A 16,129-nucleotide genomic window follows, 5' to 3' on the forward strand; every position below is an offset into this window, starting at 1 on the left:
TAGAGAAGCCTCGGTCCGAGTTATTGTGTTTTTTTTGTCTTTAAATCCAGCCCTAGTAGAAGGGACAGACAGAGGAGTGTCTGCAGAGCTGTGTACAAAGTAGCGAGCTGAGGGCTTGAGGTGGACAGCGGGGAGCCAGCGCCCCCCCGTAACTGCTTAGACCTTGAAGCAGCAGCGTTGACATCTCAGCTGGGGGAGAAGGAAGAAAAAAAATCTTTCTACCCAGAAGAACAACGCACACAAGCACAGCGCTCCGCGTCCTCTTTCCCGGTCCCACCACTGTTCTCTGATGCGCGTTACACCTGTGCGGAGTGCTGTGTGGGTAGCTGTCTGGGGCACAGGTTCCTCATCCTGGTGGCGGCGGGGCGGGGGGCAGGAGAGACAGCTCTGGGAATAGACCTCTATAGGCCCTGCACTGGTAGAGCAGGCCTGCAAACTCAGTAAGCTGTGGTAGGGCTTTGCGGGCCATTCCGTCTGTCACTGGTAACTCAAGCCTGCTTTGCATAAAGGCTGAGAAACCTGTCAACAAACCATTCATGGCTGTGTTCACACACACACACACACACACACACAACCTTTACTCATGGCCTCTGACTTGGGGACGTCACAGAACTGTTGCATGCCATAAAATATTCTTTGGGTTTCTTCCACCCATTTAAAGAGGTAAACAGCTTTTTAAAAAGAGAGTTTTGTTTTTGGCGCAGGTACTGGGGCTTGAACTCAGAGCCTGGCCTCTGTCCCTTAGGCTTTTTGCTCAAAGCTAACACTCTATTATTTGAGCCACAGCTCCGCTTCCAAAATGTGTGGTTTTGAACCTGGCAGAGTGGTGTTCCCAATGAGCCCGTCGGGATTTGTAGTGTGACACGGGTTAGAATAAGCTGGGTGGCTTCCTCCTGGTCCTGCCAGATCTAGGGTTTGGCGGGGGACGTGGTGGGTGGGTGGGTGTGCGTACAAACCAGACGTCATGCTTTTCTCTTGCTGCAGGATAAAGTGACAGAATGACACCCAGAGACTCACCAAAAACCGTGACTAATCCCAGCTTCCCTTGTTTTAGAAAATAACTCCCCAAATAGGTTTGCGCTCTGGTTTGTGTGAAGCCCGTGGGGCAGTTCTTCTGCTCCCTTCTGAGCCTGTCCGTCCCCACTCTGGAGAACTTGGACGGGAGTCCATTGAGTGGAGAGGGAGCCGAATGAGTGGTTATTTGTAGCTGTGTTCTGTGAGAACTCACTTTACAAGAAATCAGATTTGAGAACAGGTCCTCGGGTCAGAAGCCACTGGACAGCTTGGAGTTTACAATTTAAAAAAAAAAAACTTTCAAGAGTTGCCCCGAGGTGAAGCATTTGCATATCAAATAACTTCTCTAGTGCTTGTTATTTTAAGAGCTGGGTCTAATTGATGTGTGGGTGGAGATTCTGTTTGGACAAAGGGTCTTTAACTTCTGAGAATAGGTTAGAGGACCTAGAATTCTCTAAACTGGCAGAGTGGGAGGGAAGGAGGGGCTGCTGACCTCAAGTCTAGGAAAGCCTGAATGAGACAATCGCATTAAATGCCAGATAACATACTTTTAAGGCTTGCTTCTGGTAGAAAGTGGCAACAAGGAGAAAGACAAGGTAAAGCTCTGGGATTTCGAGTCCTAAATGTATGTTAGGTTAGGCGAAAACCTCTGGGGTGACTTGCTTGCCTGCCTGAAGCCGGGCAGGGAGACTGACCTCTTCCGCACTTCTTTCTACCGAAATCCCCATGATTGGAGCATAGTGATCGTTCCTTGAGCTGTTTCTAGTTCACTGTCTCACAGGAAAAAAGCGAGAGCTGGCCTTGAGGTCCCAAGGTGAAGGAGGGATGGGCAAGCCCATCTTTACAAGCCCGTCAGCCGAGCATGGGAAGGGCTCACCCTACGCTGCCCAGCGCTGCCCACCCGTGTCCCACCGCTTAGCCAGGAACTGACGTGCTCTGACCAGAGAGGTGGTGCTGGATTAAGGCTGAGGCAGCCGGCATGCATGTCCTAACGGGGTTTGAAGCCCTCTGTCTGAGAGACGGCACCGTTCTACGTGCCTCTCTGGGTGCTGTCTGCGTGCTCATTGGCATCCTCTTCTTATATCCTTCTGGGGGGTCAGGTGGCATCCACATTCTTCTCGAACAATAAAAGGCTGCATTTCTGAGAGGAGCGCCTTGCCCCCCCCCCCCGCCCCGCCCTGATTATACCCAGGGAAGGGAACCAGTTGGCAACGCCACCTAATGCCCCATGTGCGGTTCTTCGCGGTGACAGGTGGTATTTAGAGATATGTCGATTGAATCCAAGCGGCTCCTATTACACGATGTTGGTAATTACATTTATCTCTTCCTCCAGATTGTGGGTTTCTTAGTCAGAGGCAATATTCCTCGCGTCTGGAACATTACTTGGCACGGAGCATGGTCTCATCCATGGGTGGGTGGGTGGTGAATGGATGGATGGTTCCTGCCCAGATTCCTTCCAGCTTTAGTGGCAACATTTCTCCTGAGGGGGGGCTGGGGAACTGGGGGGTGGGGGTGGGATGGGGTGGGGGAGGCCCTCCATGGGCAAACTTGGAGCTCGGAGTTCTAGTCAGTTGAACTCCTCAGTGGTTGTGGTCTTCTCCCGATGGATTGGAAAGCTTCGTCAGGGAAAGGGCTTTCTGGAATAGCGTAGTACCTTTCTCTTTTCCCTTGGACGTTGAAGCTTCTGAAATACTTTGGGTGGGATTGGCAGAGGCCCGTAGAAGTCAGGTTAGAAAGTACTGTCTCTCTGTGCCCAGTATCATGTTTAATGTTGTATGGAGGCAAAGAACCATCACACAGTCTATTGGGCTGGCTGTGTAACTGTGGAGTCGGAGGTGCGCAGAGCATGCCGATTGGATGATGTTGAAACAAGATGAGCTTCCTTTCAAAAGGCTGCTGAGCCCTGAGAATTAGACAGATAATGATCATTAAAAGTCCTGGAGAGATAAGGGCATGGAGTTCCGAATCCCTCCACAGGACGTTCATACCTGTCTGCTGCTGCCTCACAAGTGCTGTACCATGAAGCCAAGGCCGGTGGCTGCCATCTGGGCCGCCTCGGAGGGAATCCCTGCAGCCAGGGGAACGATGGAGCGTGCAGCCAGGGAGGCTCCTTGTAGGTGAGACAGTTACGGATCAGCCCGGCCAGCCAGAAGGACCGTTCCCCAACGGCCAGGTGCCTGTGTGCTGTGGACAGCCTCAGGAAGAGGCCATTGTGCAACTCTCGTAAGTGTCTGCTTCATCTCCCAGCATCCTTGTAGGGGTCGGGGCCAGCTGAGGTGTGGATGGGGACCATCTTGTGCTCTCCCTACATCTTCAGGAAGTGGATTCCGTCCCTTCGCTGGGGGCTCACAGCCCGCTCCTCACCTTTCTTAGTGTCATGAGTAAGGATAGGGACCGCTTGCATTGGGGATGCACGGTTTAACTCAGTTTATCTTTAACTTTTTCATGCTCGTGAGATAGGCATGGACAGCCAAGGAACATGAAGTACACAGAAAGATGAAGCGGTTTTTCTCAAGTACCAAAGAGCTCAGGATTTTTTTTTTTTTTTTAATAGGTCCAGGAGCTTGAACTCCGGGTCTGGGCACTGTCCTTCGGCTTCTTTTTGCTCAAGGCTAGTGCTCTACCCCTTGAGTGGCAGCGCCCCTTCTGGCCTTTTCTGAGTAGTTTGTTGGAGATTAGTCTCCCGGACTTTCTTGCCGGGCTGGCTCCCATCCATGAACCTCAGATCTCAGCCTACCAGGTAGCTAGGATTATAGGTATGAACTACAGGTGCCCAGTGAGCTTAGGATTGAAACCCTGATCAATACTATGATATCTGGACAAAAATAAAAAATGGACAAGACCAGCCAGGAGTCTGGAGGAGAGGTCCTATTTTAGTTTTCATGGGTCCAGACATCAGAATAGGACTGACTTCTAAAGAAGAAGGCTGATTTGGGCCCAGTTTAAGAGAAATATGTCTGGGAGCATGGCTACCAATATAAGGAGTGGCTTTTAGAAGAACTCGTTTCTTTTTTGTTGTTGTTGTTGGTCATGGGGCTTGAACTCCAGGCCTGGGCACTGACCCTCAGATCTCAGCCTCCTAAGTAGCTAGGATTACAGGCGTGAGCCACCGGCGCCCGGCAGAAGAACTTGTTTCTTTACTCCTGCACGCGCCAGTGTGTGGCAGTCATTTTGCTAGAGGCCCTGGGGGGACATTGCGGCTCCTGCGGTGCAGACAAGGGCAAGCAGGTGATGCCACAGTGCTGCTGGCCCGGCCCGGCACAGGAGCGCACCTTGGACGGGGTGGCCCTTTGGGAGTCTGCTCCACACTTGACCTTGGAGCTTTGATCTGAAGGTTGTAAAGAAACCAACAGGCTCAGGCGGAGACACCAACAAGTGGAGCTGTCCTTGGGCACTTGCTGTGTTCAGGGAAGAGAATGGCCCAAGAAGGCTGGACTAGCACTGCGAGGGCATGTTACCGGAAGACATTGGGAAGGCGGTTGGATGCCAGGAGTTGGGTAGCTGACCAGTATGTCCTTCTCCTCGGAGACTTGAGTCTCGGCCTCCAGGGGAGGGTCGGGAAGGTCCCCGGGGGACTTCTGGCGGTGGTCTGTGTGGCGCCCCCGAGGCGCCCCCCGATCCGACCCTCTCTGAAGATGCGTGGCCATCACGGCGGCTCTGGCTCCCTCCCAAAGCGTCTGATCCTGTGTCTGTCAGCGGGGTGGGGGTGGGGAAAGTGGGTCAGGCTGTTTTGGCATTTCAGGCGTGGAGTCCCACTTCCCCTGCAGGCTCTTGTCTCCATGGAAATGAAAAATAGTGTTTGTCATGCCTGTTCCTGGATTGAATTCCAAACTGGGATGAACAGAAGCTGCGGGAAAGCCAGGCGGCGGGGAGCAGGAGGATGGGCGGGTACAAGCTGCAGCGTTGTGGACGAGCCTGTTAGCTGGAGCTAGAGAAGGCTTTCCCCAGGCCAGTCCCACCCCCCACATTCCCTCTGGGACCCAAGAATGCCTGCAGAAGGGTAACTGAACCGCTCGCTGCTTTTCTCTTTCACAGACCTTGCCCCTAAGTCAACTCATCAGTTAATAGATTCATCAGCAACCGAAGTCACTGGTAGGGCTTTGCTCCATGCAAGAGACGGCACAGGTCTAGGGATTTCATCAGTCAGCTAGTTGCAGATGTTATAGATGGACTGGCCTCGTTCACTTTGTAAGATTTGGGGAAAAGCGTTGTTGTTGTTGTTTTGTCGGTCGTGGGGCTTGAACTCTGGGCCTGGGTGCTGTCCCTCAGCTCTTCAGCTCAAGGCGAGCGCTCTACCACTTGAGCTACAGCGCCACTTCCGGTTTTCTGGTGGTTTGTTGGAGATAGGAGTCTCACGGTCTCTCCTGCCCGGGCTGGCTTTGAACCACGATCCTCAGATCTCAGCCTCCTGAGTAGCTAGGATTACAGGTGTGAGCCACCAGCGCCCGGCTGAAAAGCATTTTTTTAAACTTTCCTCCGATACTTACAGGAGGGCAGGAGGGGTCAGGAAGCCCCCGAGTTGTGGGCAGGACACCCACAGAGATGTGAACAGGCCAACCAGCAGAGGAACCGGCACAGGATGCTCCCAGCAGCTTGTGCCTTGTGGTACAGCAGGTGGAACAGGCCCATTCCAAGCCAGGATCTGCAGGTGGCATCTGTGTGACCTGTGATTGGCAGAAAGGCCCTCTCCGGGGAGCCTGCGTCCTCCGTGCCCTTGCTCCGGGCAAGATGCCGCTGAACCCTAGCCAAAGTGAGGCGGCGGCCGCGGGCCGCCTCTGTCCTGTTGTGGGGTAAACACACGCCCTCACGCAAGCTTCCTGACTCCTTTCTTCACTGGGCCATCACAGCTTGCCCACCAGATACAGTGGGCTTTCTTCCTCTGAGGAAACTGACCCGCTGGGCATGGGGGGGCCTCAAGTAGCAGTTACTACAAGTAGTAACACCAAGAACAGGGTCCACTCAGGGCCACAGGGAAGAACTAACTCCTATCAGCAGATGGGCACGCATTTCTGACCCCTTCAACCACCCACGTCCTACAAAGTATATGTTGGGAGCCACTGGACTTGTTTGCACTGGTCTGGGAAGATGAGTTTGAGTGTGTGCACGTACTAGTACTGGCACTTGAACTTGAGGCCTTGGGTTCTTCGAGCCTGGCTTTTTCATTCAAGGCTGGCACTCCATCACTTTGAATATTTTTTGGGGGGGAGGGTCCAGTCGTGGGGCTGAACTCTGGGCCTGGGCACTGTCCCTCAGCTCTTCAGCTCAAGGCTAACGCTCTACCACTGGAGCCACAGCACCACTTCCGGCTTTTTGTTTATGTGGTGCTGGGGAATCGAACCCAGGGCCTCATGCATGCAAGGCAAGCGCTCTACCACTGAGCCACCTTCCCAGCCCCCACTCCATCACTTTGAACCACAGCTCCACTTCCAGCTTTCTACTGGTTAATTGGAGATAAGAGTCTCATAGACTTTTTTGCCTGGGCTGGCTTTGAACCTCTGTCTTCAGATCTCAGCCTCCTGAGTAGCTAGGATGACAGGAGTGAGCCAGTGGCGCCCGGCTGGATTAATTTTCATAGGTGACTTGGTATTTTCCTCTCCAAGAGAATCGGGGAGCAGGTTGGGATACGGGATTTGAGCCATTCACCTCCTTCCCCCAAGGTTCTGGTTGGTTCTGCCCCTTGCTACCTATTGCACTATGGATTTTCACGGCTAGAGACACCGTTAAATGGCAAGCAGAAATGCAAAGAGGAAGAACCACCCTCAGGAGTCCTCACAAACTCTCAATGTGGAAGTGGTGTAGGTGATGGTTTGCATGTAAAACCCTTGCAGATGCTACGCAGATGTGCCTGTGGCCTTTCTCTCTAGAGTGAGCTTGGGCTATGGGAAAATCAAAGGGAAACTGGCTGATTCCCCTGGTAGTGTGGAGGGTGATGCGTGTCCTCAATCTTACAGAGAGGAACAGAGTTCACTTTATCATTGTCGCTCAAATACATCAGTTGAGGCTGGGCGTGTTGGTATATGCCTGTAACTCCAGCTCTTGAGGAGCCTGAAGTAGGGGGATTGAGGTCCACGGCTGGCCCAGGCTCTGAGTTCAATCCTCAGTACTGCCAGATAAAAAGGAGAGACTTGCGGTGCATCAGCCCATGTGCCAAGTACTTCACTCGCGTTATTTTGCCGTATAGACAACATGGCTCTGTGAGACAGGCATCCGTTCTTCCAGGGAGAAAAATGAGGCTTAGGAGACCAGGTCACACCACAAGCAAGTGGCCGGCGTGGGACCCAGCCCGGGCTAGCTGCCACCGCAGGCGGCAGTTAACCCCGTCCCTGCCCTGCGGGCTCCTGGCACACGCACTGGAGCTGGACGTCCCCTTTCTAGTTGAGCGCTTCCCCGGTGCGGGCAGCGGCCCGTCCCGGCACGCAGCCTCCTACAGAACTTCCCAGCGTCCTCGAGGACACAACAGCACCCGACTCAGCACAGGCTGGGAGCGAGCCGCGGCCCGCTGGCTGGTAGGATGCGCTGTGGTGTGATTTCGGGGAGCCTCGGCTGCCGTCCAAGCTAGGTGGAGGCTCGGGACATCCAGAGGAGGGGCGTTGGTCCTGCAGATCCTGGTGATTTTCTATAACGGTGTTCCACACACACCCAGCGACCGCGCTTCACTGCCAGGGGCTGGGCGGCTGACCGAGGAGCCACTGTGCTGTGCTCCTTGTGGAGGGCCGCTGTCCTCGCGGGGGGCTGAGGGTGAGGCTGGAACAGGGTGGCCCGCACGTCGAGGGGGCGGATGGAGACTATGGAGCCATTGAGAAGCCTGTGTGCTCTTTCCACATCTCTCTGTTTGTGAAGGCCCTCAGCCAGATCTGAGGATAGGACGTGGGGTCAGGCACTCGACAGCAGGAGATAGTGTGGTCAGACTTAGGCAAGCACTGTTTGTTAGTGAGAAAACCCGGAGACTGAGACAGGCTTTGTTGGAGATCTTCAAAGCAGGAAATGGATGAACAGCATCTGGGACACAGGCCGTGGGCTGAGGGTGTCTGTGGGGCTGGAGCCTGAGCGCGAGCAGGCTGTGCGCTTCTTGTAATGCTCTGTGCAGTCCATGCCATTCTATGCCTCCATCTCCTTTCTTTCTAGAACATTCTCTTCTCTCCTTCTCTGACCTCTACCTGGCTAACATGTCTACTGCACCAAGCTCCAGGGCCATTTCTGTAAGAAAGCCAGTCTCCCCATCCCCCACCCTTGATCACCTCATTTGTAGTTTATATTCAGACAAAAAGATATGTGTTCAGCTTATCTGTGCTGAAAATGCCCCAAGCCAGGGCCCTTTCTTTGGCATCTTGAACGTCCAGCACTGGTGTAGTGGAGGTGGTCAGTGAACACTGCCAAAGCCGGAAAGACAGGTCTGCAAGCCACATCCCTCGTCAGGAGCTTACACCCCCTATTGCTTAGGGTTTGGGGGATTTTGTGGGTTTTATTTCTTTATTTATTTTTGGGTCAGTTGTGAGGCTTGAACTCCAGGCCTGGGCACTGTCCCTGGGCCTCTTTGTGTGCAAGGCTAGCACGCTACCACTGAGCCACCTTCCCAGCCCCATTTAAGGTCTTTTTTTTTTGCTTTAAAATCTAAAGATTTTAAAATATAATGCAATCTTATTATTAATCATGCTGGCATGATTAATGGCAGAGAGTTTGAAAGGCTCAACACTATGAGAAATATGTTTTTTTCATATGGGATCTGCTGGTTTTATTGCTTAGCAGTATGTGCAGATCTGTGGGATGAAGGGATGACTGTGGTGTGTGTGTGTGTGTGCATGCATGTGTGCACGTGTGGTGCAGGGTGTACACATGGATGTGTGCGTGCATTGTGCTGGTACTGGAGTTTGAACTTCGGGCCTGGAAGTTCAGCTTTTCACTCAGGTCTGGCTCTCTACCACTTGAGCCATACCTCCACTCCCAACTTTATGCTGGTTAATTGGAGAGAAGAGTTCCCCAGATTTCTCTGCCCAGGCTTAGATCTCAGCCTCCTGAGTAGCTGGGATTACAGGCGTGAGCCACCACCGCCCGACTCCCAGATCAGTGTGTGACACAGACGCCTGCTTGGCTTGTTGTTTGGTTTGGTTGTTGTGGGTAGGGAGAGACTTCCCCCGCTGTTCTGGGAATGGAATCCTGGGAGGCACTTTAAACCTATTTGGCTGTGGTTGAAATTGGCTGACCTGACTCTCTCTCAGGACCCCCAGACCACACGCTGTGGGCACCCAGCCGGTCTGCAAACTTGGCCCCGTGGTGAGGCTTCTTCCGCTGAGGCAGAGCAGTGAAACTTTCTTCCCCGAGGTCTCCAGTGCTGTAGTCCCAGGACAAGGGGGGCAGGGGCAGGCCCTGGTGGGCGTTCCCGGAGCAGGGACCGCTGGCGTTGAGATGTTAAATGCACGCTGTGTTTTTGCTTTCCTTGTGCGTCCTTTGGCCGTGGTGGTCTCCCCCCCCCCCCCATTGGTTTCCTTCCCCACCCCCTCGGTGCTTCCTGCTCTGCCTGGGCGGAGGTGCTGCTGAAAGGCTTGGTTTTTATCTCCGGTGTGTCCGCTGGGATGTTGCAGGACTGGGCTTCTGGGGCTTCCCCACAGCCACCACTCCCTGAAGGAAAGCTGGATGTGGTGTCCTGAGAGTGCGGCCCCCGCACCCCCTGCCCCTCCCGCCCCCGACCCCCTGCCCCTCCCGCACCCCCTACCCTCCCGCACCCCCTGCCCTCCCGCACCCCCTGCCCTCCCGCACCCCCTGCCCTCCCGCACCCCCTGCCCCCCCGCACCCCCGCCCCCCCGCCCCCCGCACCCCCGCAACCCCTGCCCCCCCGCAACCCCTGCCCCCCCGCACCCCCTGCCCTCCCGCACCCCCTGCCCTCCCGCACCCCCTGCCCTCCCGCACCCCCTGCCCCTCCCGCACCCCCTGCCCCCCCCCGCACCCCCTGCCCCCCCGCACCCCCTGCCCCCCCGCAACCCCTGCCCCCCCGCACCCCCTGCCCCCCCGCACCCCCTGCCCCCCCCGCACCCCCTGCCCCCCCGCACCCCCTGCCCCCCCGCACCCCCGCACCCCCCGCACCCCCCGCACCCCCTGACCCCCGCAACCCCCGCACCCCCGCCCCCCCCCGCCCTCCCGCACCCCCTGCCCCTCCCGCACCCCCTGCCCCCCCGCACCCCCTGCCCTCCCGCACCCCCGCCCCCCCCACACCCCCGCCCCCCCTGCCCTCCCGCACCCCCTGCCCCTCCCGCACCCCCGCCCTTCCGCACCCCCGCCCCCCCTGCCCTCCCGAACCCCCTGTCCTCCCCTGCCCTCCCGCACCCCCTGCCCTCCCGCACCCCCTGCCCTCCCGCACCCCCTGCCCTCCCGCACCCCCTGCCCCTCCCGCACACCCTGCCCCCCCGCACCCCCTGCCCCCCCGCACCCCCTGCCCCTCCCGCACCCCCTCCCGCCCCCGCACCCCCTGCCCCTCCCGCACCCCCTGCCCTCCCGCACCCCCTGCCCCTCCCGCACCCCCTCCCGCCCCCGCACCCCCTGCCCCTCCCGCACCCCCTGCCCTCCCGCACCCCCTGCCCTCCCGCACCCCCTGCCCTCCCGCAGCCCCTGCCCCCCCTGCCCCTCCCGCACCCCCTGCCCTCCCGCACCCCCTGCCCCTCCCGCACCCCCTGCCCTCCCGCACCCCCTGCCCTCCCGCACCCCCTGCCCCTCCCGCACCCCCTGCCCTCCCGCACCCCCTGCCCTCCCGCACCCCCTGCCCCTCCCGCACCCCCTGCCCCTCCCGCACCCCCACCCCCTGCCCTCCCGCACCCCCTGCCCCTCCCGCACCCCCTGCCCTCCCGCACCCCCTGCCCTCCCGCACCCCCTGCCCCTCCCGCACCCCCTGCCCCTCCCGCACCCCCTGCCCCTCCCGCACCCCCTGCCCCTCCCGCACCCCCTGCCCCTCCCGCACCCCCACCCCCTGCCCTCCCCGCACCCCCTGCCCTCCCGCACCCCCTGCCCCCCCGCACCCCCTGCCCCTCCCGCACCCCCTGCCCCTCCCGCACCCCCTGCCCCTCCCGCACCCCCTGTCCCTCCCGCACCCCCTGCCCTCCCGCACCCCCTGCCCCTCCCGCACCCCCTGCCCCTCCCGCACCCCCTGCCCTCCCGCACCCCCTGCCCCTCCCGCACCCCCTGCCCTCCCGCACCCCCTGCCCTCCCGCACCCCCTGCCCCTCCCGCACCCCCTGCCCTCCCGCACCCCCTGCCCTCCCGCACCCCCTGCCCCTCCCGCACCCCCTGCCCTCCCGCACCCCCTGCCCTCCCGCACCCCCTGCCCTCCCGCACCCCCTGCCCTCCCACACCCCCTGCCCCTCCCGCACCCCCTGCCCCTCCCGCACCCCCACCCCCTGCCCTCCCGCACCCCCTGCCCCTCCCATACCCCCTGCCCCTCCCGCACCCCCTGCCCCTCCCGCACCCCCTGCCCTCTGACTGCTCAGTTGGTGGCTGGGGTACTTGGCTCTTTACACCCAACACCACAACCTGGTGCTGTCCGCTTGGTAGCTTCACATTTGCTTTCTTTCCAATTTTCCCTGCCGTGTTTTGTGTCTGTGTGTGTGTGTGTGTGTGTGTGTGTGTGTGTGTGTGCAGGTGTGTGTGTGCATGCATACACACCCATGTGCACTGGTACTGTGGTACTGTGTGTGTATGTGTGTGTGCAGGTGCGTGTGTGCATGCATGCACACCCATGTGCACTGGTACTGTGGCTTGAACTCAGTACCATGGCACTTTTTTGTTCAAGGCTGGTGTTCTTCCACTTGAGCAACACGGCTAGCCTGGCTTTTTTCTGGTAAGGTAGGCTGACTTCAAACCTCAGTCCTCAGATCTCAGCCTTCTGAGTAGGTAAGATTACAGGCCCCAGCCACCAGTGCCCAGCCCCCAACTCTTACTAATTAACCTTTCCCTTTATTAATCTCTTTCTGTATTCTGTCCAACAAAGCAAACATCTACTGAAGTTTAACCAACACATTCGGTTTTCCTCTCCCTTTTTCTCTGTCATCTCTTCTCCTCCTCTGAAAACACAAGCAAGTGAGAATCTGGTAGTCACTATGCTAGGAGATCATAATGGCGTAATTGGGTTTGGTAAGATGGGATGTTTAAGGCACTTGCTGGAAATGAATGTGGGGGAGGGGTGGTGCTTGTTCACCTTCACCATCAGGGGAAGCAGGAAGGAGCCGTCTGTGAGAAAACTCAACAGAATGGTGTGGGCAGGAAAACCCAAGCAGAAAGCCCACGTTTTGTGTGCAGGCCCTCTGCGATCAGCAGACGCTTACCTTACCTGCCAGATTCGGTCTTCACTTTTAAAATTAGGGGTCTGGGCACTTAGGGTTCTGTTTTAAGAGCCCAGTGTCATGAAGTATGTGAGAAAGCTCTGAAGAACAGGATTGTGACTGCCATTATTATGAGCAAATGTTCCAAGTAGAGCACATATGCGATGAACTGATAGCATTGTGTGAGCTCCAGTGAGCCTCTCAGGCCATAACTGGACGGCGCTTGGCATCTGAGAGGATAATGGGGGCTCCGGCAGTGGTTGGATGGCCAGGCACCCGGATGGATAAATGTATAGCTTAATTGCTGATTGTCCTACCAGCCCTTTCCTAGTCCTAGTTCTGTTTTCATATGTTGGCACCACTGCCCTCTCCTGGCCAATAGCAGAATTACATGGCACTCAGTCCATCCCTGGGCCCCTGTCTCCCTAGGCGCCCAGGCCTCCAGCCTGCATCACTGACCGCCTGCTCTCCTCCTCCTCCCCCTCCCCCTCCCCCTCTCCTCCTCCCCTCCCCCTTCTCCCCCTCCCCCTCCTCCCCTGCAGCACGGCCAGTAACTCCAACCGCAGCACGCCGGCCTGCTCCCCCATTCTCCGGAAGCGGTCCCGCTCGCCCACCCCTCAGAACCAGGACGGAGACACGATGGTGGAGAAGGGTTCGGACCACTCCTCGGACAAGTCCCCGTCCACCCCCGAGCAAGGCGTGCAACGCAGCTGCTCCTCCCAGTCCGGCCGGAGTGGGGGCAAAAATTCCAAGGTGAGCGGGGGCCACCGACCCTTGTCGGCTGGTGTCGGGGGGCTTGGTGGTGCCCGGGAAGGGGTGCTCTCCTGCGGTGAATGGATGGCGCCGGTGTCCTTCAGGCCCCGGCCGGGCAGGGCAGGCAGGCAGGAGAGACCTCAGCTCAGTGCTGGCTCCTGAGGACACGTGGGCTGTAAGCTGGCCCTCCGCCCTGGGAGCCCCAGGACCAGGTGCTGAACCCTTCTGCAAAGTTGCCCCCTAGAGCTAGTGCTAGGGCTTGAATCTTTCAGAGAAACTTCCAGAATGCTCTGTCCGGCATCCTGCATTGCCATCGTCCCCACCCACTCCACACACATCGGGCCACGAGGACTGCGACCCGGCCAGGCATGGTGGCATGCGGGCCCTGGCAGCCCCGGGCTGGTGATGCTCCCCAGAGAGCAACCCTCCCATCCTCAGTCTTCCGGGAAGCATGAGGCAGCACTGCCCAGATGCTCCTTCTAGAAGCTTCTCTCTGCCTTCAGATCTGCAGGGCCCGGCAGGGGCTGGGGACCCCAGGGAGGTGAGGGAGACCGTGCCCCATCTGAATTTGTCTTTTGATTTCTTGTTCTTCCTCTTCCTCCTGCCACTTCCCAAATCCCTTCTTTGCATGCACCGTCTTAGTCTCACAAGCGCCTCTCAAAAGTAAGCCATGTTTCGTCTGTCTCCTTATCTCCCCTCTAGTGTTGACGTGTGTGTAGTGCTCAGCATCCTCGCCCTCCGCCCCCCGCCAGTTCTGCCCACATGTCCTGCTTGGTCCCTCTCCCAGAAGGGCCGGCCCCACGGCCCCACTGTCCCCCCTCCCCACCCAGATTGGCTTGAAGTCACCGAGGGACGCGGGAGGCCCCCCCCTGCGTCTGCCTGCACCCCAGCACTGCCTGCGGTGGGCATCCGTCCTCCTTCCATAGCGCCCTCTCCAAGCAGAGCCCGCCCGGGGGGCCCCACAGCCTTGCGGGGGGCGGCCCCCCTCAGGGCACCGCAGGCCCCTGGTGCCCCTGGTGATAGGAGGTGGTGGGAGGATGCCCTTTTGGAGGGCACCATCCTCGCCCGCATCCCCGCAGCTGCTCGGCCGGGTGACCCCGTCCACTCCCCCCATGCCCATGGTACTCCGGGGTGGGGGGCGGTGCTCCTGAGTGCCTAGAGTAGCCCCTACAGGTCCTGGAGAGACGGAAACAGGTCAGGGGCCCAAGGGAGGGCAGAGGGCACTGCAGAGCTCTCCCTCCCCCACCGCGAGGCTGGGCCTGGGTGCAGAGGAAGCTAAGGTCCCGTCTCTCTTAAGTGCAGCAGATGGGCGCGCTGCTGTTCCATCCTGGGGGCGGGGCAGAGGCTGCACAGCTGGGCCCGCAGGCTGCCACCTTCCTACGGAAAGCTGGGCAGCAGCCGTAGCTGGCTGCGGGTGGAGTGGGCACACCGGCAGGTGTCCTCTGTGGGCTTGGGAGCCTGGGCATGCATGGCAGGCCCGGCATCGAGGGCAGGCCCGGCATCGAGGGCAGGCCCGGCATCGAGGGCAGGGTCTGGCCAGACTTGCGCCCGCTCTCCTGAGAGCGCCCGTCCCTGCTCTCGTCGATGGGGCCTTGAGGTGTTGTAGGCCTGGCTGGTGGGAGGGAGGGCTGGATGACCCACACCAGGTGGGCACCGGGGGCTCCTTCTCTCTGCTCCCACATTTGTGAGAAGAACACACGGAGCGGGGCGTGGCCAGCGCTGGGAGTGTTTGGATCTGGCCATGGGTTGGAGCAGGGAGTGTCCAGTGATAAGGACTCGTGTTAAGCTCTGAAATGGCGGGTCATGTCGGGAACCAGGTGCCAAGATGCAGAGTGCAGGCGTGGACAGGGGCCACGTGGGGTGCAGACAGCGGGGTCTGGAAGGTGTAGAATCCGGAACCACCTAGGAGGAGGGGTCCCTTCTCCACGGATGAAAGAACAGAGGGTGGGGAGTGTTCAAAGCAGACCGAGCAGCTTCATTGGCGAGCGAAAGGGAGACTGTGATGCAGGCCTTCCCTGGAGAAGGGTCCAGTGGGCCCAGCGGCATCCTCTGCCAGGGTGGGCTCTGCAGCGCGGGGCTCCTCCCAAGTCGTGCCCACGGCCGAGGGCTGGTGTGTGCACCGTCCCGGGGCTTTTTTATTGGTAAGTGGGAACTCAGGGCATGGTGGGAAGAAGCAGCAGTGCCATTATTATTATTATTGTTGTTTGTGCTTCCTCCTCTAATGGAGGAGGTCCACTCTCCCCCAAATCCAGGAGCTGTAGGCAGTGTGGAGCCTAGGAGGCTGACATGGTGTGGGCTGAAGATGGTGGATCTAGGAGAGGGAGACACTGACGTCTTGGAGTCTTGATTGTAGTGGAGACTGCAGCTTAGGGGATGGACCCAGGGTGGTCTAGGTGGTATAGATGGTAGCATCTAGGAGGTGCAGACAGAATTGCCCGGTGTGGCCTAGGAGGGGTAGACAAAGTTGTCCCGAGCGTCTGCAGCTCAGAGTGGACCTGTGGAGAGGCTGAGGTGGGTGCTGAGGAGGGCGACGTGTCTGTGGCTCAGGCCGCGGGGCAGACCCAGGGTCTTGGGAACACGCCCAACGCTGACTGCGTGGAAGCTGGTGTGGGCTCCCTCTTGGCAGTTGAGGTCAGGTGATTCGGCACCTGGACTTCGTCACCCCGAGAGGCCCGGGGTCTGGGCAGGGCCATCTTCAGCAGACAGGCCACCTCTGAGCCCTCAGCCCCAGCCCTCGGTGCTCTGTCCACACGGGTGGGCTGGAGGGCTGTGGTCTTCCTGGCATGCAGGCGCAGGCTACAGAAGGCGGTGGGAGTTCCAGCAGGAGACCGCCCTGTGCAGACCGGGGCAGAGGAGGCCTCGGTGGCCATAGGCCGTCTCGGAGGAGTTGGAGCTGACCGGCGTGTGCAGGGCAGGGGATCTGAGGTCCCACCGCTCTGGTGGCTGCTGGGCCATCTTGGGCCCTGTTTCCCGTCCTCCCCAGAGGAGGCCACACCTTGAGGTGTTTTTCAGGCAAGCTAGAAAATGCCTCCTTTGCCCTCCCTGGCCTCCATTTCTTCT

At 58.9% G+C, this 16,129-nt stretch overlaps 1 protein-coding gene across 9 annotated transcripts in view; it reads left to right on the top strand.

Annotated features, from left to right (window-relative positions):
* Gramd1b (GRAM domain containing 1B) overlaps positions 1-16,129 on the top strand; it is a 118,069-nt gene that overhangs the window by 74,588 nt on the left and 27,352 nt on the right. For all 9 annotated transcript variants that reach the window (XM_042682809.1, XM_042682807.1, XM_042682808.1 and 6 more), the window contains one exon: positions 12,859-13,069. In XM_042682809.1, coding sequence (XP_042538743.1) covers positions 12,859-13,069 — 211 coding nt within the window. The remainder of the gene's footprint in view (positions 1-12,858; positions 13,070-16,129) is intronic.

Source organism: Dipodomys spectabilis, unplaced genomic scaffold, assembly GCF_019054845.1.
Source record: "Dipodomys spectabilis isolate Male_0828 unplaced genomic scaffold, ASM1905484v1 ptg000076l, whole genome shotgun sequence".
Taxonomy (NCBI): domain Eukaryota; kingdom Metazoa; phylum Chordata; class Mammalia; order Rodentia; family Heteromyidae; genus Dipodomys; species Dipodomys spectabilis.